Here is a 22,695-nt window from a genome sequence, read left to right on the forward strand (position 1 = left end):
CCAGAGATACCTCTCCGTCAGGCGGAGTGACAAATCCCGATCTCGATTCGTACCAACCCAACAGACACTTCAGAGGTACCCGTAGTGCACCTTTATAGTCACCCAGTTACGTTGTGACGTTTGATACACCCAAAGCACTCCTACGGTATTCAGGAGTTGCACAATCTCACGGTCGAAGGAAAAGACACTTGACATTAGAAAAGCTTTAGCATACGAACAATACGATCTAGTGCTATGCTTAGGATTGGGTCTTGTCTATCACATCATTCTCCCAATGATGTGATCCCGTTATCAATGACATCTAATGCCCATGATCAGGAAACCATGATCATCTATTGATCAACGAGCTAGCCAACTAGAGGCTTGCTAGGGACACATTGTGATCTATTTATTCACACATGTATTACTGTTTCCTGTTAGTACAATTATAGCATGAATAATAGACAATTATCATGAACAAGGAAATATGGTAATAACCATTTTATTATTGCCTCTAGGGCATATTTCCAACAATGGGGCCTCAAGACATATTTTGATCTGTTTATAAAGGGCGCTACCCCCGCTTGCTATAAGGAACGGTTCCGACAAGGAGTGCGAGAGGTGTTTTCTTCTACAAAATCACATGAGAATCGAGAAATATTGGTGATCTTTGTGCATAATTAAAAGTTGTAGGCCCCGTGACGCTTCGATAATCGTGAACCAGCCGAAGACCAAGATCATCATTTCTTGCTCGGAGGGGGCGAAGGAACTCGCCTTGCAAGCCGAACACTTTGGGCGTAATCATCCGAAGACCCTACATATCGGCGTTGAAGGCTACTTCGGGGGCTACTGAGGTAGTCCGGGAAGGGGTCCTCACGTAGTCGGCTTACTACGAAGAGGTCGGCCTGATGGGTTGTGCCTATGTTGGGCCGGGTTGTACGATTGCCTCGTATTCAAGAAGCAGAACCCCGAAGACTGGTGTGGCGACCAGGTAAAGTAGACTAGGTCGGTTGCATGTAACCATAGCCCTCCGGTGATTATATAAACCAAGGGTCCTCGTCCATGTAGAGGAATCATTTTCCACCTAGGGTTTAGTATACACAATCTCGAGGTAGAATCTGTAATCATCATCCACATCAATATAATCAAGGACGACGTAGGGTTTTACCTCCTCAAGAGGGCCCGAACCTGGGTAAACATTGTATCCCCCTCTCTGCTGCAATTCATCGATCTAAGGTCCACAGTTCGGGACCCCCTACCCGAGATCTGTAGGTTTTGACACCGGCATTCATCTTTATTAATTATTTTATAAAGGTCTAACAAAAATATACGTCAATTGATCCGAATCCACCACTCATACCTACTAAATCGATAATGTGGAGTGTTCTCATTTCCCATACCTAAAATCAGTGTCGTCGTTAATCCATCCACATAACATATCGGGACCAAAAACCGGTGCAGCAAACGTACATCGCACACCACATGCACATATTTTAGAAGCCTCCGACATCATCGGACCACTAACCCATCTTCACAAGAGAGATCCGCACCATCCTTGCTGGTCCACACATCCGTCGACGCCACCACGGCGCCCAACGGCGCCACCATCCACGCTCGCCCGTCTAGACGCATAGACTCTAGATGATTTGTCGTGCGTAGCACCTGCCAACCAGGCACGACTCAGCGTAGTACTTGTCGGCCAGGCATGACTTGACAGCTTCACCGAAGCTCTGTGCAAGACGAAGCCGCCCCACCTCCTGCCTCTGTCTTCCAGCGCTGGTCCACAAATGATATTCCCAAGAGAAAAACTGTATCGCAGTACCGCCATCGTTCGATCTGCAAGACCAGATCCTAGGGTTTCCCTCGAAAGCAACACGAGTAGGTCGACAACAGTTACACGATGATGCCTTTAACAAGGTAACGACGTAAAACGCTGCCATCGCTCGCCAATGGCTCGGTTTTCACCGGCAACTATGTCTCCACAACTCACAGTCGAGACTAGATGACGGATCTTGAGAGCCGACCACCTAGGCCGACTATCACTGGCGAAGGAGGTGGACACCATCGCCACTCCCAGGGCAAGAGCCCCCGACGTCCTTGTGTTGTAGGCCGAACCCAGTGGCAGCATGCCACGAGCAACCGGCAAGAACCCACACACTGCCCACCACCACTCAGCACTCAAGGCGACGCTTCAGGAAGGTCACGACGTCAAGGACACCGCCGCCACCCACCGAAGTTAGGATTTTCACCCGAGAGGCAAGGAGGGAGAAGCGGAGGAAGACCTACACCGACGTCACCAAGAAGAAAAGTGGCGCCATTGAGCGTTGTCGTTGGCGCGGCAGGCCGCGACCAACCAAGGGGTCGCCCCCAATCTGAATCTCCTCCACCAGCTTTACCCGCAGCCCAGGTCCCGGAAAGACATGCCGACACCATCAGGAACCCGCATGAGAGAAGCACACCGATCAGGCCGAAGAACATCGGCCAAATCCGACATCGCTGGCCGCTAGAGCAGCCACGTGAGGCCCTGATCCACCAAAAATCCGTCGACCGTCCGACCAAACCACCCACACCATGCCAACCCCGTCGCTCGCCGCAACACAGAGGGGCCTCGCCGGAAGGGCCGTCGCCCTAGATCTAATCACCCTCCAACGCAAGGCGGAGCAGCAACGACCCCGCCGCCACAGTCCCTGGCTACGCCACGGGCTTGCCCATCGCCAGCCTCATGCGGCGGCCTGCGAGGGAGGAAGGGGAGGTGGTTAGGCCAGCGGCGGGAGCGGGTCGCCCCCGAGTCGCCCGAGAGGGGCGGCGTGGGGGAGGGAGTGAGGGAGGTCCATAATGTTTTTGACGCGACGTTATGGACCTCCCTCTCCCAGACCTAAGAGAAACAAATCACGCTAACATCACTTATACTCCCTCCGTTCCTAAATATAAGACCTTTTAGAAATTGTACTATAAACTACATACGGATGTACATAGACATATTTTAGAGTATAGATTCACTCATTTTGCTCCGTATGTAGTCTTCTAGTGAAATACCTAAAAGGTCTTATATTTTGGAACGGAGGGAGTATTTCCGTTGAATTAGCTACTGTTTTCCTTTTGTAGTAATCAGATCTAAGATATCCTTTGTGTCTCCTTTTTCAAAAGAAAGAGAAGCAAGTTTATAGCATTTCAGATCTCCACCCTAAATTACTACTCCCCCTATACCTAAGGAGTATTACGTACCACCATGATTCAGAGACATCCAGTTCAAATCTCAAAACCTAATTAAGCTAGGTAACCGCCACTAGGAGAGGACGTGGAAGGCGCGGGCGTCCTTAGCGACGCTAATGAAGACGTCCTCCAGCGTGGCGTCCGCCACGCCCCACCCATGCACGGGGAACATGCCCCTCGCCGCCTCCACCGCGCCGAACACGCCGTCCAGCCTCACCTCCCGCTTCGGCAGCTCGAACTTCTGCGTCCCCGACATGCCGTAGATCTTCACCGCGCTCGGCGACAGCCCGGCGATCAGACGCGCCACCGCCTCCTCATGCTCCGCCGCCGTCGTTATCGTCAGGACGCGGGTGTCGCCGTACCTTGTCTTCAGCTGCAACATTTTTGGCATTGCCAAGTTAATGTACCATCTTCTTTATATATGCAGCAATCAACTGCTTACCCAGACCAAACCTTTTCCTTTCAGGTAAACCTTACTGTTAACCTCCTTTTCTTCTTTTACCAGAACGACTTTATTGATCAGCTAAACATAGTACTACATCGGATTGCTGTGTAACTCTGGTGTGCATACCTCCTTGGGTGTTCCAAGGCACTGAAAGTTTCCGCTCACGAAGATGCCGACGCGATCGCACAGCTCCTCGGCCTCTTCCATTGAATGTGCTGCAATGTCACCGTATAGCAAGTCATTTTAAACTTTAAATGCAGATTACTATTTAGCATCTGAATCTTCTTCTTTTTTTCTGAGGGAGGGGAGCATCTTGTTGATGATGGAATGATGCTCTGAATTACTTGTTAGTATGATGGTGCATTCCTTCTTTGCTTGCTTGATGACGTTCCACAGATCATTCCTGCATATCGTGTCCAATCCAGTGCTCGGTTCGTCCATGTAAACCACCTGATTAATCACAACGAAAATGATGGCAGTCGTTGTCGCTCAACTGTTTTGAAAACTGCTTGGAAGGGAATGAGGACATGATTGTACTTTAGGGTTGCCGATGAGTGCGATAGCGACACTGAGCCTTCTTTTCATGCCACCGCTGTACTTGCTTACAGATTTGTCGCCGAAACCGCAGTGGAAAAGATTTACACTCTTCAACGATTCCTCGACTGCCTGGATTAAAAGATATATATGGTGATAAAATAAAAATAATTTCTAGTCCTTTATTATCAAATAGAGAAAACAGTTTCTATTAAACTGTAACAACTGTACATGAAGTGGTATCAGATAGCTTGCAATTAGACTGTAATGTTAGTATTGTAGAGTAGTAATCTACAGCTTATCTATATTACTAGTTCATGGTTTGAAACTACCTTCATTAGAGCAGCACCTGTGAAATTCTTCATCCGACCATAGAAAAGTAGATGCTCCCTTCCTGTCAGAGTCTCCCAAAGCAAACTGCATATATTAGTTGGAGAAATTTGTTATTGTCATCCCAACACTGAAAAAACCACCTTCAGAAGGAAAATGCTAGATTAATCACTTGTGAGCTTACTCGTGCTGCGGACATACACCGATGTTTTCATATATTTCATTCATATCTTTTCTCAAATCCATTCCATGTATGTAAGCAGTTCCATAAGTTGGCGCCACTAGTCCAATCATCTGCATATATAGTAGCCATGACCAGTGTCAACAGTTTTTCATGTTGCACATTTTGTGGTGGCTTAACATTGTCACGCTATGAGGAAACAGTGAGACCGACCGAAATTGAAGTCCTCATGATTTATAGGAAATCAGTGAGAAGGTGAGTTGTTGTTAATGGCCTCTAACACATGATCACTGTCTGAATTAAAGTGAGTTTGAAACTACCACTCACCATGTTAATGAAGGATGACTTCCCTGCCCCATTGGGACCGAGCATTCCGAAACACTGCCCTTTGTGCAATGCCAGCGACAACCCTCTTACTGCAAGCTTGTCGGGGTTCCCGTTACTTCCACGGTACACTTTCTTTAGATTGTGGCAGATGATCATATTCCTAGTGTCCATTTCCTTCAGTAATCGTTTCACCACCTTGTGCTGAAATTCAAAATTACAACAAAAATTCAGAATTTCTGCCTACCGAATAGTTTAGTTATGGCCTTGTATGCTTAACTAACCTCGAGGAAAACATCAGTTTTAGCCATGTCATCAAAGACCCTCTTGGATCTCGGATTTGCTTTATATGACGGCGACGAGTGCTTGGTCGACAGAATTCCAGAGAGAAATATAGGATGCCATTCAGGTCTGTGATCCAGAAAAAATGCCACAGGAAGCAGAAGCACCCATTCTATAGACGTTAGGATCAAAACGTCTTTCATCCCGTTGATCGGGTCGTTCAAGTCCTCCCATTGCATTCCAGGTTTCCCCATGTAGCTTCCTGTAGCGGCATACTCTGCTAATTCATAAATTCCTCTGTAGAGGGAGAACCCAGGAACAAGCTCCATTATCACTAGCCAAGGTCCTAGATATGTGAAACAATGTAGTCCTCATTGAGAATGGAATAAAATCAGTGATATAAGTGGAAATTTTAGGTGAATGGTAGAAAAATTACTTACTTGGGAAGGTAGTATCCTCGATGAACAACTTCAGTAGCGCTTCTCCGAGGAGGCCAGAGCCAAAGACGTAAATATAACTTACTACTGCAACAACAGAATAGACTGATCCAGATTAGGATATAGAAGAGGGAGGCCACATATTTGAGGAGATTAAATAGAAGGCCTGATTTTACTGACCACTAGCAGTCTTGACCGATGAAAAGAATGGCGCGAGAAGAAAGGCTGAAACAATTTGCAGGTTGATGTAGATAAAAAAGAACAAAAACTGTATGGCATAGCTGTTTAATCTGAATATGTCAAGACCTGCAAAACAAATAAGAGTTGTCTGTATGATTCAGAAGCTTATTTGCAAGATTGTTGTTGATACAGAACCAGCATGGAGTTAATATACTACCTATAAATGAGCCAAAAACCGCAAAGAATGTTATGTATGCTCCTGAAAGAGACAGGAAGTAGGAGTACGATATCAGCCAATACGGTCCATCCTTGAGTCCATGCATTCTCATCATTAGTCTTAGGTTCTGCTGCTTCTCATAAACAAGATATGTTACTATTACCTGAAAAAACAACTGTAATAAGTCGGTCGTCCAACACTAACATATACTCCCTAGTTCTCCCCAACAACAATTATTTAGGCACGAAGGAAGTACATAGTATATTCAGTAAATAATTGTAGAACTTGGGGATATTAAATAAAAGGCCGTGTGCATCACAGGCTCCTCTCTTTCCTAAAATAAAATAAAATAATTGTAGAAGATGATATATATAATTAACTCACTGGAAGGAGGAGTTGAACCGTCCATGTGAAGAAGAGTGCGTCAAGGAGAGTGGTGAGGTCCAGCTTCATTTTGATTGCAGCTTTGGGCATCTCTTTCAGAAATTCTAGGCGCATTTCTGCATTCACTCCTCGAAGAACCTTCAGATATGCAGTGGATGCCTACAGTGTGTGCAGATGCATACTGATTAAGCACTAGGTAGTAAAGAAACTAATTAAGGCGGCTTATTCTTATTCTTGCCTATGAGCTTGAAAGTAAGTTGCGGGCAAGTTTGTAAGTACCATATTAACCAACCGTGCAACGCGCAAAACTGTCATGGAATGGTGTCCATTATCCCTGCTGAAGGTGGAGTTGTACGAAACATACACGTGGAAGCGCCCCGTGCTTGTATCAAGGAAGTCATAACCTGAAAGATTGTGGTCCAAAATTAGAGATTTTTTGCACAAATCTGAACTAGGAAAACAATATCAAAATTCAAAAGTCAGATGAGCCTACCGGCAAGGAATTCGTTTGGTCTTCTCCTCTTATTGGCACCCTTATAACCGTTATACAAACGGCGGTTTATCACCGATGAACTCGCGCACCACAACGGCAAACCTTGAACACACTCCACATCTGTTCCATTTCAAAAAGGGGGAGGATTAAAAGCTGAATCTTCATCAAAGGAAAGGAACAACAGCATGCATGGATGTAAACACTGCATGATATTGTATCAACTAGACAGGAGAAACGAAATCTTTTACCGAGCTGGAGCGGCATTCCACCATCAGAAGTTCCTGAAACATTTCTTGGAGGCAACAAACACTTTGACTGGATCACATATAGGGTCTGGTTGGGCACGAGTCCCGGCTCGACGAACAGCTCATGCGCCGGCAATGTCTTGGAGCCCTGGATCGATATATGCATGGATGATTGACGGATTCAGTGTACGCCATTCGCACAGAAGAATACGGAAACATTTGGGCAAGAGATTGTACAAACTCACGTACGGGGGCTACTTTGGAGAGCTGGTGAAGAGAGGATGAAGAGTTCATAGGTTCAGACATGAGAAGAGTGTCTGAAGCAGACATCGCTGGGAACAGCCCCCTTCCAAGGCCTGTCGATCCGGAAAGTTCAGTCAAACGTGCACGTGATTCGTTAGCTAGTATTGAGTATATGTATTTATTTATTTTTACTTTGAGAGAGGCCAGGGTTCCGGCCGGTAAGGAGCACCGAGACGGGGCGGCAGGACGTGTTGCTGCACGGCGCGGACTGGCCGTGCACGAAGGCCGGGACGACGGGCAGCTGCACGAGCGCCGGCCACCTGGGCGGCGCGGGCACCTCGCAGCTCATGGCCTGTACGGGCGTGGAGTGCTGGATGCCGCACTGGCCCCCCTCGCAGCCGCACCGGAACGGCGGCCTGTCCAGCTCGCGGTCGACCATGGCCTGGATGGCGACGAGCAGCGCGCAGAGCAGCACCGGGAACGCGGCGATCGCGGCGTTGGTCTTCCAGTTCCTCCTCTGCAATGCGCACGCACGCACGTCAGGTTTGTGTTGGCCTTCCAGTTCCTCCTCCAAGAGAGAATCGATCGAGAGGCAGACGACGAAGGAAATGATGTCTGAGCGACTCACCTGGAAGGCGAGGTTCTTGAGGAGGAGGGCATGGAGCTGCCTGCAGAACCTCGCGACGGCACGGCCGCCCGTGCGAGCGCGACCCATTCCCGACGGCCGGGTCGAGGTTGACGGAGCGGAGTAAGAAGAAAGCAATGCAGGGCAGCGGTACATATATGTATATGTATCTATGAAGCAGGCGGGGTGTGGATGAGGACCTGGGTCAGCGTGGCACCTCGTGGCGCGCGCGGCCGGGCGTGAGCATCACGCGTGCTGCCGCCGTCCGCGGCGGAGCGCCGCCATGGAACCTGGCGCCGCACGCGCTTCCTTGCCCGATCTGCGCTGCTGCAGGCTGCACCGCCCACCTTAACTCCGGCCGGGTGTTACGCTCCCCCCGCGCGCGCGCACGCATACACCGGAGCAGTACGTAACCGGTCGATCCCTGCGGCCGTTACGTAAGGAGGAGGTGACCGAGCGAGCGAGCTCGATCGCTGCATGCACACGTCGATCGATCTCCCCAGTCCCCAGGCCCAGGGACACTGACACTGCATGTATATATATACTCCTACTACTACGTAGTACTCCAGACTCCAGAGTTGGGCTAGTTTGGGACTTATCTCAACCTGTGCGTGCTAGCTAGCTGACTGAGATATCAAGGAGACAGTTAAGGACCGGCCAGATCAACGCTCAACGGCAACAGCATCGCGTTCGCCGCCGCACAAAAATATACTACTCCGTATGTGGCAGTACGTAGCGATCGGTTTACGTGGGAGTGACGTCCAGAGAGGGAACTAGTCTATGCATCCTGGGCTGCTGATTTTGTGGCTAGCTAGCTAGCTTCCATTCCCGTGACGACGAACGTACGCGGTTTCCTTGGAGTGCATCACACCTCATTTACGTTACCACCACCATTGCATCTCCTTGTGGAATGATCAGATCCTCCTCCGTATTTCCGGGCGGCTGGCTCAAACAAGGATCAACGTTGATAACACTAGAATACTACGAGTAAGTTCAAACATTTTTTTACCAACGTTTAAAGATCGTCGCCTGGTCTTATATACTCCGGCTTATAGCTAGCGCAGATTCTGATGCAATCGCGCGCGGCTTCGGATCTCCAACGCGATCCAAGGGGCAGAGAGGCACGTGCTAGCTGTGCGTGTCTTGCCGCGACGTGAGCCGAGGAAGCAAGTGCCGTACGTACTGTTGTGTAGAACCCCGCGCCAAATTTCAGATCTCAACGTTTCAAACGCTTGGTTCTCAAGCAAGGCGAATGACTGTTTTCTAATCCCTACTAACTGACAGCATCTCTAGCAGATCAATAGTTATGTTTGGGATGAAACATTTTTCTTTTAGAGGATTAATTAAGCGTCAACTAGGAGATATGTTTATGAAGTTTAGTTCCTCACAAATATAACACCCCCGCCCCCCCTCCTAAAACTTCACCAGCTTTTAAAAAAAAACTTTCGATCTATTTATCTTCAATAATGACAGTACAACAAACGTAAATAATAATAATAATTGCATCCATATATGTAGGCCACTTATCAACAACCACAAGCACTGACGCATCTCCCTTGCTGGAGGGGGCAAAACTTGTTGTAGTACACAATCCGGAAGTCGTCTTGGTAAGTCTTCATAGGACCAGCGTACCAAAACAACAACTGCCACCGATGAGGAGTAGCGTAAATCGCAAGGATCCAACCTGAACACACATGAACATGGACGAACGATGACCAGATCCGAACAGATCCACCAAACAAAAATTCATCAGACACACATCTCCACACACCCATCGACGATGAATTTCACAAACTCAAATTTAGTTCATGCGCGACCATTCTAAGGGAAAATAGAAACGCTTCCCACTTGCCCGCAGCTTAACCGTCCGACCCTGACACCGTCGGCCATCCCGGGCACTAATGACCGGTAGAATGGAAAGCCCCACCCCGACCACCCTCGATACCGCCGAGGATCCACCCGTCGGCCATAGATTCGGCACCGCAAGGACCAAAACAACAGCACCAAGGCAAGAATCTCACTGAGACATCTCGGTCGCCGACGTTGGTCACCGCTCACTCCGCGTGCACCATCCTACCTCCCTTGTCCCAACCGCATGCAAAATGATATCGCCGTCCAGGGTGACGAATAGCAGACGGGGTGCAACAAAGAAGAATAAGAAGGATGTAGTCTCCTAGAAGCTTCCTTCTTGGCGTCATGTGTGACTCGAACGACTAGTCGTCGGCCTCCACCCCATACTGTCGATGACGAGATGGATTCATATGAGACCCGAAGCGAGGCTGGTGTGGTCAGGAGATAATCCCCCCTTCCATTTTGTTTTGCAATTGTTCAAGGGATTGATGGATGATGTGACATTTATAGCTAGCTTTTTCTTCACTTATAGTGAGCAATTGAATGATGATGTGAATGGAACAATCGAGTGTAATCCACACACTCGGCCTCGACAACATTGCCATGTTAATGTCATATACCTAGGAGATGAGGAGATATGCCGAGATGGTGGACGAGGTGGAGGAGGTCAAAGGAGGTGTAGGTCATGCAACTACAAGAGTAAGGGAGATATTGGTTTGTTTGAAACTTGGATAAACATTTCTCTTATTGCCATAGTTGGCACCGCCCAAACATGGAAATTGGGGGGGGGGGGGGCGAGGATACTACAACAACAATGTGTCCATTGTTGGAAATATGCCCTAGAGGCAATAATAAATTAGTTATTATTATATTTCTTTGTTCATGATAATCGTTTATTATCCATGCTATAATTGTATTGATTGGAAACACAATACTTGTGTGGATACATAGACAAAACACTGTCCCTAGTAAGCCTCTAGTTGACTAGCTCGTTGATCAAAGATGGTCAAGGTTTCCTGACCATAGGCAAGTGTTGTCACTTGATAACGGGATCACATCATTAGGAGAATCATGTGATGGACTAGACCCAAACTAATGAACGTAGCATGTTGATCGTGTCATTTTGTTGCTACTGTTTTTCTGTGTGTCAAGTATTTATTCCTATGACCATGAGATCATATAACTCACTGGCACCGGAGGAATACCTTGTGTGTATCACACGTCACAACGTAAATGGGTGACTATAAACATGCTCTACAGGTATCTCCGAAGGTGCCTGTTGAGTTAGTATGCATCAAGACCGGGATTTATCACTTCGTGTGACGGAGAGGTATCTCGGGGCCCACTCGGTAATACAACATCACACACAACCTTGCAAGCAATGTGACTTAGTGTAAGCCACGAGATCTTGTATTACGGAACGAGTAAAGAGACTTGCCGGTAAACGAGATTGAAATAGGTATGCGGATATCGACGATCGAATCTCGGGCAAGTAACATACCGAAGGACAAAGGGAATGACATGCGGGATTATATGAATCCTTGACACTGAGGTTCAACCGATAAAATCTTCGGAGAATATGTAGGATCCAATATGGGCATCCAGGTCCCGCTATTGGATATTGACCGAGGAGTCTCTGGGGTCATATCTACATAGTTCTCGAACCCGCAGGGTCTGCACACTTAAGGTTCGGCGGTGTTTTATGCGTATTTGAGTTATATGGTTGGTTACCGAATGTTGTTCGGAGTCCCGGATGAGATCACGGACGTCACAAGGGTTTTTGGAATGGTCCGGAGACAAAGATTGATATATAGGATGACCTCATTTGATTATCGGAAAGTTTTCGGCATTACCGGGAATGCACCGGGAGTGACGAATGGGTTCCGGATGTTCACCGGGGGGGAGGGGTGGCAGCCCACCTGGGGGAAGCCCATTGGCCTTAGGGGTGCCGCACCAGCCCTTAGTGGGCTGGTGGGAAAGCCCAAGAGGCCCTATGCGCAGGAGAGAAAGAAAATCAAAGAGAAAAGAAAAAAAAGGGAAGTGGGAAAATAGAGAAGGACTCCACCTTCCAATCCTAGTTGGACTAGGATTGGAGGAGGAATCCTCCTCCCCCCACTTCGGCCGACCCATTGGGGATCCTTGAGCCTCAAGGCAAGGTCCCTCCCCTCCCTCCTATATATACTAGAGGTATTGAGGGTTTTTGAGACACAACTTTGCCACGACAGCCCGACCACATACCTCCACGATTTTTCCTCTAGATCGTATTTCTGCGGAGCTCGGGCGGAGCCCTGCTGAGATAGATCATCACCAACCTTCGGAGCACCGTCATGCTGCCGGAGAACTCATCTACCTCTCCGTCTCTCTTGTTGGATCAAGAAGGCCGAGATCATCGTCGAGCTGTACGTGTGCTGAACACGGAGGTGACGTCCGTTTGGCACTAGATCGGAGCGGATCGTGAGATGGATCGCAAGACGGTTCGTGGGATGGATCGCGGGACGGATCGTAGGACGGATCGTGGGACGGTTCGTGGGACGGTTCGCAGGGCGGATCGAGGGACGTGAGGACGTTCCACTACATCAACCGCGTTTCTTAACGCTTCTGCTGTGCGATCTACAAGGGTACGTAGATAGGAAATCTCCTCTCATAGATGAACATCACCATGATAGGTATTGCGTGTGCGTAGGAAAATTTTTGTTTCCCATGCGACGTTCAACAACAGTGGCATCATGAGCTAGGTTCATGCGTAGATGTTATCTCCAGTAGAACACAAAAGTTTTTGAGGGCGGTGATGTGCGATTTGCTGCCCTCCTTAGTCTTTTCTTGATTCCGCGGTATTGTTGGATCGAAGCGGCTCGGACCGACATTACTCGTACGTTTACGAGAGACTGGTTTCATCGCTACGAGCAACCCCGTTGCTCAAAGATGACTGGCGAGTGTCCGTTTCTCCAACTTTAGTTGAATCGGATTTGACCGAGGAGGTCCTTGGAGAGAGGTTAAATAGCAATTCATAGATCTCCGTTGTGGTGTTTGCGTAAGTAAGATGCGATCCTACTAGATACCCATGGCAACCACGTAAAACATGCAACAACAATTAGAGGACGTCTAACTTGTTTTTGCAGGGTATGCTTGTGATGTGATATGGCCAACGACGTGATGTGATATATTGGATGTATGAGATGATCATGTTGTAATAGTTAATATCAACTTGCACGTCGATGGTACGGCAACCGGCAGGAGCCATAGGGTTGTCTTTAAACTAACGTTTATGCTTGCAGATGCGTTTACTATATTGCTAGGACGTAGCTTTAGTAGTAATAGCATGAGTAGCACGACAACCCCGATGGCGACACGTTGATGGAGATCATGATGATGGAGATCATGGTGTGGCGCCGGTGACAAGAAGATCGTGCCGGTGCTTTGGTGATGGAGATCAAGAAGCACATGATGATGGACATATCATGTCACTTATGAATTGCATGTGATGTTAATCCTCTATGCACCTTATTATGCTTAGAATGACGGTAGCATTATAAGGTGATCTCTCATAAAATTTCAAGCTCAAATTGTGTTCTCCCCGACTGTGCACCGTTGCGACAGTTCGTCGTTTCGAGACACCACGTGATGATCGGGTGTGATAGACTCAACGTTCACATACAACGGGTGCAAAACAGTTGCACACGCGTAACACTCGGGTTAAACTTGACGAGCCTAGCATGTGTAGACATGGCCTCGGAACAAATGAGACCGAAAGGTTGAGCATGAATCGTGTAGTTGATATGATTAGCATAGAGATGCTTACCACTGAAACTATTCTCGACTCACGTGATGATCGGACTTGAGATAGTGGATTTGGATCATGTACCACTCAAATGACTAGAGAGATGTACTTTTTGAGTGGGAGTTCTTAAGTAATATGATTAATTGAACTAATTGTCATGAACATAGTCTAATGGTCTTTGCGAATTACGATGTAGCTTGCGCTATAGCTCTACTATTTTATATGTTCCTAGAGAAAATTTAGTTGAAAGTTGATAGTAGCAAACTTTGCGGACTGAGTCTGTAAAACTGAGGATTGTCCTCGTTGCTACGCAGAAAGCTTATGTCCTTAATGCACCACTCGGTGTGCTACACCTCGAGCGTCGTCTATGGATGTTGTGAACATCCGACATACACGTTTCTGATTACTACGCGATAGTTTAGTGCAAAATACTTAATGGCTTAGAAGCAAGGCGCCGAAGACGTTTTGAAACGTCATGGAACATAAGAGATGTTCTAAAGAGATGAAATTATGATTTCATGCTTGTGCCCTTGTTAAGAGGTATGAGACCTCTGACAAGATTCTTTGTCAAGTAAAGGAGAAAAACTCAATTGTTGAGCGTGTGCTCAGATTGTCTGAGTACGACAATCGCTTGAATCAAGTGGGAGTTAATCTTCCACATGAGATAGTGATGGTTCTCGAAAGTCACTGCCACCAAGCTGTGAGAGCTTCGTGATGAACTATAACATATCAAGGATAGATACAATGATCCTTGAGCGATTCGCGATGTTTGACACTGCGAAAGTAGAAATCAAAAAGGAGCATCAATAGTTGATGGTTAGTAAAACCACTAAGTTTCAAGAAAAGGCAAGGGCTAGAAGGGATACTTCGTGAAACGGCAAAATAGTTGTTGTACTAATGAAGAGACACAAGATTAAACCCAAAGCCGAGACTAAGTGCTTCTATTATGAGGGGAACGGTCACTGAGGCGGAGCTACCCTAGATGTTTGGTAGATAAGAAGGCTCGCAAAGTCGAAAGAAGTATATTTGATATACATGATGTTGATGTGTATTTTACTAGTACTCCTAGTAGCGCGAGGGTATTGGATACCGATTCGGTTGCTAAAGTGATTAGTAACACGAAATGAAAGCTACGGAATAAACGGAGACTAGCTAAAGGCGAGGTGACGATACGTGTTGGAAGTGTTTCCAAGATTGATATGATCAAACGTCGCACGCTCCCTCTACCATCGGGATTGGTGTTAAACCTAAATAATTGTTATTTTGTGTTTGCGTTAAGCATGAACATGATTGGATCATGTTTGTTGCAATACGATTATTCATTTAAAAGGAATAATGGTTACTCTATTTGCTTGAATAATCACCTTCAGTGGTTTATTGAATCTCCATCGTAGTGTTACACATGTTCATGATATTGGTGCCAAAAGATACAAGGTAATGATGATAGTACCACTTACTTGTGGCACTCCCGCTTGAGTCGTGTTGGTATAAATTGCATGAAGAGGCTCTATACTGATGGATCTTTATACTCACTTGATCTTGAATCACTAGTGACATGCAAATCATACCACATCAGCAATGCCTTGTTTTCATTGAGATGAGACAAGATAGTAACTTGTTGGAAGTAATACATTTTGATGTATGCAGTCCAATGGGTGCTGAGGCACGCAGTGGATATCATTATGTTCTTACTTCAATGACGATTTGAGTAGATACATGAGTATTTACTTGATGAATCACAAGTCTGAAATATTGAAAAACTTCAATTCTGTTTCAGAGTGAAGTTCGCCGTAACAAGAGAATAAACTGTCTACGATATAATCATAGAGATGAATATCTGAGTTGCGAGTTTTGGTACACAGTTAAGACAATGTGAAAATTGTTTCGCAGTTCATGCCACCTGGAACACCATAGTGTGATGATGTGTCTGAACGTCATTGCCACGCCCTATTATGATATGGTGCATACTATGATGTCTCTTATCGAATTACCACTATCGTTTATGGGTTATGCATTAGAGACAACCGCATTCACTTTAAATAGGGCACCGCGTAATTCCGTTGAGATGACACAGTATAGACTGAGGTTTAGAGAAATCTAAGCTGTCGTTTCTTGAAAATTTTGGGGTTGCGACACTTATGTGAAAAAGTTTCAGTCTGATAAGCTCAAACCCAAAGCGGATAAATGCATCTTCATAGGATATCCAAAACAGTTGGGTACATATCCTATCTCAGATCCGGAAGGAAAGTGATTGTTTCTATAAACGGGTCTTTTCTCGAGGAAAGGTTTCTCTCGAAAGAATTGAGTGGGAGGGTGATAGAACTTGATGAGGTTACTGAACCATCACTTCAACTAGTGTGTAGCAGGGCGCATGAAGTTGTTCCTGTGGCGCCTACACCAATTGAAGTGGAAGCTGATGATAGTGATCATTGAGCATCAGATCAAGTTACTACAGACCTCGTAGGTCGACAAGGTCGCGTACTACTACGGAGTGGTATGGTAACCCTGTCTTAGAGGTCATGTTGTTGAACAACAATGAACCTACGAGTTATGGAGAAGCAATGGTGGGCCCGGATTCCGACAAATGGCTGGAGGCCATGAAATCCGAGAGAGAATCCATGTATAAAACAAAGTGTAGACTTTGGAAGAACTGCTTGATGGTAGTAAGACTATTAAGTAAAGATGGATCTTTAAAAGGAAGACAGACGATGATGGTGATAAGTCACTATTAAGAAAAGCTCGACTTGTCGCAAAGATGTTTTCGACAAGATCAAAGAGTTGACTATGATGTGACTTTCTCACTCGCAACAATGCTAAAATTCTATTGGAATTATGTTAGTAGTTGCTGCATTATTTGTGAAATATTGCACATAGGAAGTCAAAACATTGTTTCCTCGACGGTTTCCTTGAGGAAAGATTGTATGTGATACAATCAGAATGTTTTGTCGATCCTAAGAATACTAACAAGTATGCAAGATCCAGCGATCCTTCAATGGACTAGTGCAAGCATCTCGAAGTTGGAATATACACTTTGATGAGATGATCAAAGATTTTAGGTTTGTACAAGGTTTATGAGAAACTTGTATTTCCAAAGAAGTGAGTGGGAGCACTATAGAATTTCTGATAAGTATATGTGGTTGACATATTGTGGATCAGAAGTAATGTAGAATTTCTGTAAAGCATAAAAGGTTGTTTGAAAGGAGTTTTTCAAAGGAATACCTGGATTGCGCTACTTGAACGTTGAGCATCAAGATCTATGGAGATAGATCGAAACACTTAATAGAAGTTTCAACAAGATGCATGCCTTGACAAGTTTTTGAAGGAGTTCAAAATAGATCAGCAAAGGAGTTCTTGACTGTGTTGTAAGGTGTGAATTTGAGTAAGAGTCAAAACCCAACCACGGCAGAATAAAGAGAATAGACGAAGGTCGTCTTGCCTTGGAAGTAGACTCTAATGTATGCCATGCTGAGTACCGCACCTGATGTGTGTCTTGCCTCAAAGTCTGTTGAGAGGTACAGAGAGTGATCCATGATTGAATCACTAGCAGTGGTCAAAGTTATCCTTAGTAACTAATGGACTAAGGAATTTTTCTCGATTATGGAGGTGGTTAAAGAGTTCGTCGTAAAGGTTTACGTCGATGCAAGATTTGACACTAATCCGAATAACTATTAGTAGTGAAACGGATTCGTATAGTAGAGTAGATATTTGGAGTATTTCTGAATAGCACGTAGTAGCAGCATCTATAAGATGACATAAAGATTTGTAAAGAACACACGGATCTGAAAGTTTCAGAACCGTTGACTAAAGCCTCTCTCACGACCAAGACGTGATCAGACCCTAGAACTATATGGGTGTTGGATTCGTTAGAATCACATGGTGATGTGAACTAGATTATTGACTCTAGTGCAAGTGGAAGACTGTTGGAAATCTAGAGGCAATAATAAATTAGTTATTATTATATTTCTTTGTTCATGATAATCGTTTATTATCCATGCTATAATTGTATTGATTCGAAACACAATACTTGTGTGGATACATAGACAAAACAGTGTCCCTAGTAAGCCTCTAGTTGACTAGCTCGTTGATCAAAGATGGTCAAGGTTTCCTGACCATAGGCAAGTGTTGTCACTTGATAACAGGATCACATCATTAGGAGAATCATGCGATGGACTAGACCCAAACTAATGAACGTAGCATGTTGATCGTGTCATTTTGTTGCTACTGTTTTTCTGCGTGTCAAGTATTTATTCCTATGACCATGAGATCATATAACTCACTAGCACCGGAGGAATACCTTGTGTGTATCAAACGTCACAACGTAACTGGGTGACTATAAAGATGCTCTACAGGTATCTCTGAAGTTGCATGTTGAGTTAGTATGGATCAAGACTGGGATTTGTCACTTCGTGTGACAGAGAGGTATCTCGCGGCCCACTCGGTAATACAACATCACACACAAGCCTTGCAAGCAATGTGACTTAGTGTAAGCCACGAGATCTTGTATTACGGAACGAGTAAAGAGACTTGCCGGTAAACGAGATTGAAATAGGTATGCGGATATCGACGATCGAATCTCGGGCAAGTAACATACCGAAGGACAAAGGGAATGACATGCGGGATTATATGAATCCTTGACACTGAGGTTCAACCGATAAAACCTTCGGAGAATATGTAGGATCCAATATGGGCATCCATGTCCCGCTATTGGATATTGACCGAGGAGTCTCTCGGGTCATGTCTACATAGCTCTCGAACCCGCAGGGTCTGCACACTTAAGGTTCGACGTTGTTTTATGCGTATTTGAGTTATATGGTTGGTTACCGAATGTTGTTCGGAGTCCTGGATGAGATCACGGACATCACGAGGGTTTCCGGAATGGTCCGGAGACGAAGAATGATAGATATGATGACCTCATTTGATTACCGGAAAGTTTTCGGCATTACCGGGAATGTACTGGGAGTGACGAATGGGTTCCGATTGTTCACCGGGGGGCAGCCCACCTGGGGGAAGCCCATAGGCCTTAGGGGTGCCGCACCAGACCTTAATGGGCTGGTGGGACAGCCCAAGAGGCCCTATGCGCAGGAGAGAAAGAAAATCAAAGAGAAAAAAAGGGGGAAGTGGGAAAATAGAGAAGGACTCTACCTTCCAATCCTAGTTGGACTAGGATTGGAGGAGGAATCCTCCTCCCCCCACTTCGGCCGACCACTTGGGGCTCCTTGAGCCTCAAGGCAAGGTCCCTCCCCTCCCTCCTATATATACTAGAGGTATTGAGGGTTTTTGAGACACAACTTGCCACGGCAGTCCGACCACATACCTCCACAGTTCTTCCTCTAGATCGTATTTCTGCGGAGCTCGGGCGGAGCCCTGCTGAGATAGATCATCACCAACCTCCGGAGCGCCGTCACGCTGCCGGAGAACTCATATACCTCTCCGTCTCTCTTGCTGGATTAAGAAGGCCGAGATCATCATCGAGCTGTACGTGTGCTGAACGCAGAGGTGCCGTCCATTCGGCACTAGATCGAAACGGATCGTGAGATGGATCGCAAGATGGTTCGTGGGATGGATCGCGGGACGGATCATGGGACGGATCGCGAGACGGTCCGCGGGGCGGATCAAGGGACGTGAGGACGTTCCACTACATCAACCGCGTTTCTTAACGCTTCTGCTATGCGATCTACAAAGGTACGTAGATCGGAAATCTCCTCTCGTAGATGAACATCACCATGATACGTATTGCGCGTGCGTAGGAAATTTTTTGTTTCCCATGCGATGTTCACCAACATCCATTACTTCCAACTACACAACCAGGCCTCTCACTCATCGTTGGACTGAGATCCAAGAACAATGCAACCGATGGGCCAGATATGTTGAGAAGTCAACCTTGCGCCACCAAGTGGAATCCCCAAGCATGAGTATGATGTCATCATTCAAACTCTTGTTGTTTGGATGTAATGAATGGGCTACACTTCCATTTTTTTGTTTGCTTGATATATCTCATGAATGGAGGAGCGACATTGGAGAGTGCCCATATAGAAGGTCAAGGTGTTGAGTACATGGTGCTTCACAAATTCCCTTCTTGTAAAGACTTTGTTCTATCTATTTTCTCATGGTGATGTGGTATACGACCTAAAGTCAGATCTTTCCCAAGGTTTGTGTGAGGTGTGGAGAACCCTAGGATATACACATGTCATATACTAAGGTGAATCTTATGCTTTTCATGTTCTTACTTGTTCCCTTCGAGGATGGTGTACTGCTTGATCCTCCCTCGTGGATGTATAGGTTTGAGCGGAGCTTCACGATGACGAGGAGGGGTGCAAGAACAATAGTGTGCTTACACCATCTGTGAGGGAAGCTTGGAAGTGAAGACGTAAGAAAGAAGAGGAAGACGTGTTGCTACAACAACCGAACGTCCAACCAACAACCCGGTCTATCAGGTTTGGGCCCTAACGACTAGTAACCAACCTAGAAGTACGACTTGAGGAGAACGCAATAGGAGTAGACTTTTCGGTGAAGTTGGATATCCACCTTGCTACCCGGACATCCGACCCCTAAAGCATGCACTAAGGAAGTTTCCCAAACCCAGATGAGCATCAACCTTTGGATGTCCGGCTAGCTACCTGGACCGTCCGGCCTGCCTGCACGCAGAATTTGGGCAAAGCCCATGTATCTTGCCCTCTTTGCCCCCTCACTTACCCTTCATGCCTTAGATATATATACCTCGAAGCATACTAGACAAGCTTGAGAGAGCTTTGCTCATCTATCCTTCTCCACTGGATACCAATACCTCCATTAGGAAAGAGTCTCAAGGGATTAACAAGACCTCCATCTCTGTTTGAGATCTGGGGAAGATCTATCTCTCAAGAAGTTACTTCTCCTTAGAGATTTGGGGAGAACTAACTACTTATCTTTACTTTTCTTTGTTATTGTTGAATGCTTGAGATCCATCAGTTTGCCTTATGATTTGAGTACCTATGGTGGATCATGTGCAATAGAGTGATTTCCTCTTCTGTTTTCCCCCAATTTCGCCTTGTGTTATTCACGATTTCTTCCAAATAAACCTCTAATTTGTGAAGACTGCGCAAACCTAGAACTTGGTCCGACATTAGCGGTCCCCAATCCAACAGATGCAAGCTGCTAGCTAGGCAGCAACTGTCGGGGCCCAAATTGAACCCCACCACCCGTCGGTGTGAGAGATGTGGCAGAAGTCGGCCCACACCATTAACGCCCATCGTGCCCCGACTAGGACAAGCAACCTTGGGCACGAGATCTATGTAGGCGCGTAGGAGGACACAGCTAAATCATCGCGCTACCGATCACCACATAGGGCTTTGCCCTCGTGGTAGCGAGTGCGAAGGAGGCCGGGAGGAGGGTACCTAGGCGTCGGTAGTTGCCACATCACACGTATCAACCATCGCAAGCAACGCAAGAGCGCCTTGGGGAGGGGGGGGGGGTCGTTGAATCTGTTGGGTCACAAATGTTTGCAAATATAAAACCACTTGTTCACATTCTTTCTCCTTTTGGATCATACTGTTACATCTATCAGGAGAAAGAATGTTACCTTTAGTATCCGAAAAAAGAATGTCTACGCACACATCATGTCAAAGTCATACTCACAGGTACATAATAGGAAGCAACACAAGCGCCTTAGCACATATGGAACGACAATAAATAGGTGCACGTATACATCTCAGATTTTTGTGCTACTAATCAATACACTATCGGTAGAAACTAAAGTTTTAAATGGCTGAAGCTCCAAGTGTGGCATCCACGCTAGATTGCTAGGTAGTAGCAGTTAGAGAAATCATGTTCATGAAATCAAATAAAGATGTACTCCCTCTGTCCCAAAATAAGTGCATCAAGCTTAGTACAATTTTATACTAAAGCTAGTACAAAGTTGAGACACTTATTTTGGAACGGAAGGTGTATTTCACAACAAGAGAAACAATATCGAATAAAGAAGTAATCTGAAAATGAATCTTTATGAGCACACACAAAAAAAATCAGAGTAAGGAATTGTATATGCAGGCAAGTGCATCCTGTTATGTGCGGTATTGTTCTTGTGACACAACCCATATAATTTGAGCTATTTATCGCAAAACAGCTACAAACAACAAACATGAAAGTAATAATTTAGCACCGGATTGATCAAATATAAAGGTTTCAGCTGGGAGGCTTGCTGTTTAATTCAAATGGACTTGTGTTTGGTCTACAGAATTTAAATAAATTGACCACAGAATATAGGAGAAATGATTCCAGGTAATGGCTCTATCTACCAGTGAACCATTAAGTGGGCTACACGCAGAAATAACAACGTGGCTTTTAGTATCAATTTTTAGGGCTGTCAACCACGTCAAAATTAATTCTCTATTCCTATTTTAATGCTCACCCATTTAAGGCTTGGTGGTTTGTAAATGTTCTTACATGCTAAGGATTCTAATGTTTTATGCGAAGGAGTAAAAACATCAAGCATCTAGCATAAACAGAGCAATGTTAAATTCACCCTTCAACCCTATACTCCCAACAACATTTGAATTGTAAACTAAGATTATCAAAATGGTCCACTTTCCACCCTCACTTTGTTTCACAAATAGTTTTGAACTTTGGTCGATGTGGCCGGATACCACATCCCTGCCATGTCAGTCTATGAGCAAACAAACACTACAAGAACTAATAGTCCAGAACAAACTCCACTATCTGAAGAAGAAAACTTCACAAAAAATGTTGGAGATGGAAGGATTTTTTATAGATATAGCAGCTCAATAATGGATTTTGATGACATAGAAGCAATATGGTACTGATGTGGCATCCACCTCTACCAAAAGCATGTGAAACACCCGATGATGAAAAGTTGACTGTTCCAATAGTTCAGGGTACCAAATCAAACGGTTTATGTTTAGGATTAAAAATTAGATATTTTTCTAACTTTTATGACAAACGAGCATGGTAGACTGCAA

At 45.7% G+C, this 22,695-nt stretch overlaps 1 protein-coding gene across 1 annotated transcript; it reads right to left on the reverse strand.

Annotated features, from left to right (window-relative positions):
- Nucleotides 1–3,084: 3,084 nt before the first annotated feature.
- LOC123415900 (ABC transporter A family member 8-like) lies at nt 3,085–8,215 on the reverse strand. The gene is made up of 18 exons (XM_045106766.1): nt 8,116–8,215; nt 7,680–8,004; nt 7,494–7,600; nt 7,248–7,392; nt 7,000–7,119; nt 6,786–6,910; nt 6,507–6,665; nt 6,123–6,285; nt 5,906–6,031; nt 5,729–5,812; nt 5,291–5,634; nt 5,010–5,210; nt 4,686–4,795; nt 4,504–4,588; nt 4,175–4,303; nt 3,982–4,087; nt 3,764–3,852; nt 3,085–3,565 (listed from the first exon to the last, which is right to left on the reverse strand). The coding sequence occupies exons 1-18, from the start codon at nt 8,200–8,202 to the stop codon at nt 3,266–3,268; spliced, it is 2,805 nt and encodes a 934-aa protein (XP_044962701.1). The 5' UTR covers nt 8,203–8,215; the 3' UTR covers nt 3,085–3,265.
- Nucleotides 8,216–22,695: the final 14,480 nt, after the last annotated feature.

Source organism: Hordeum vulgare, chromosome 1H, assembly GCF_904849725.1.
Source record: "Hordeum vulgare subsp. vulgare chromosome 1H, MorexV3_pseudomolecules_assembly, whole genome shotgun sequence".
In the NCBI taxonomy this organism is placed as follows: Eukaryota; Viridiplantae; Streptophyta; class Magnoliopsida; order Poales; family Poaceae; genus Hordeum; species Hordeum vulgare.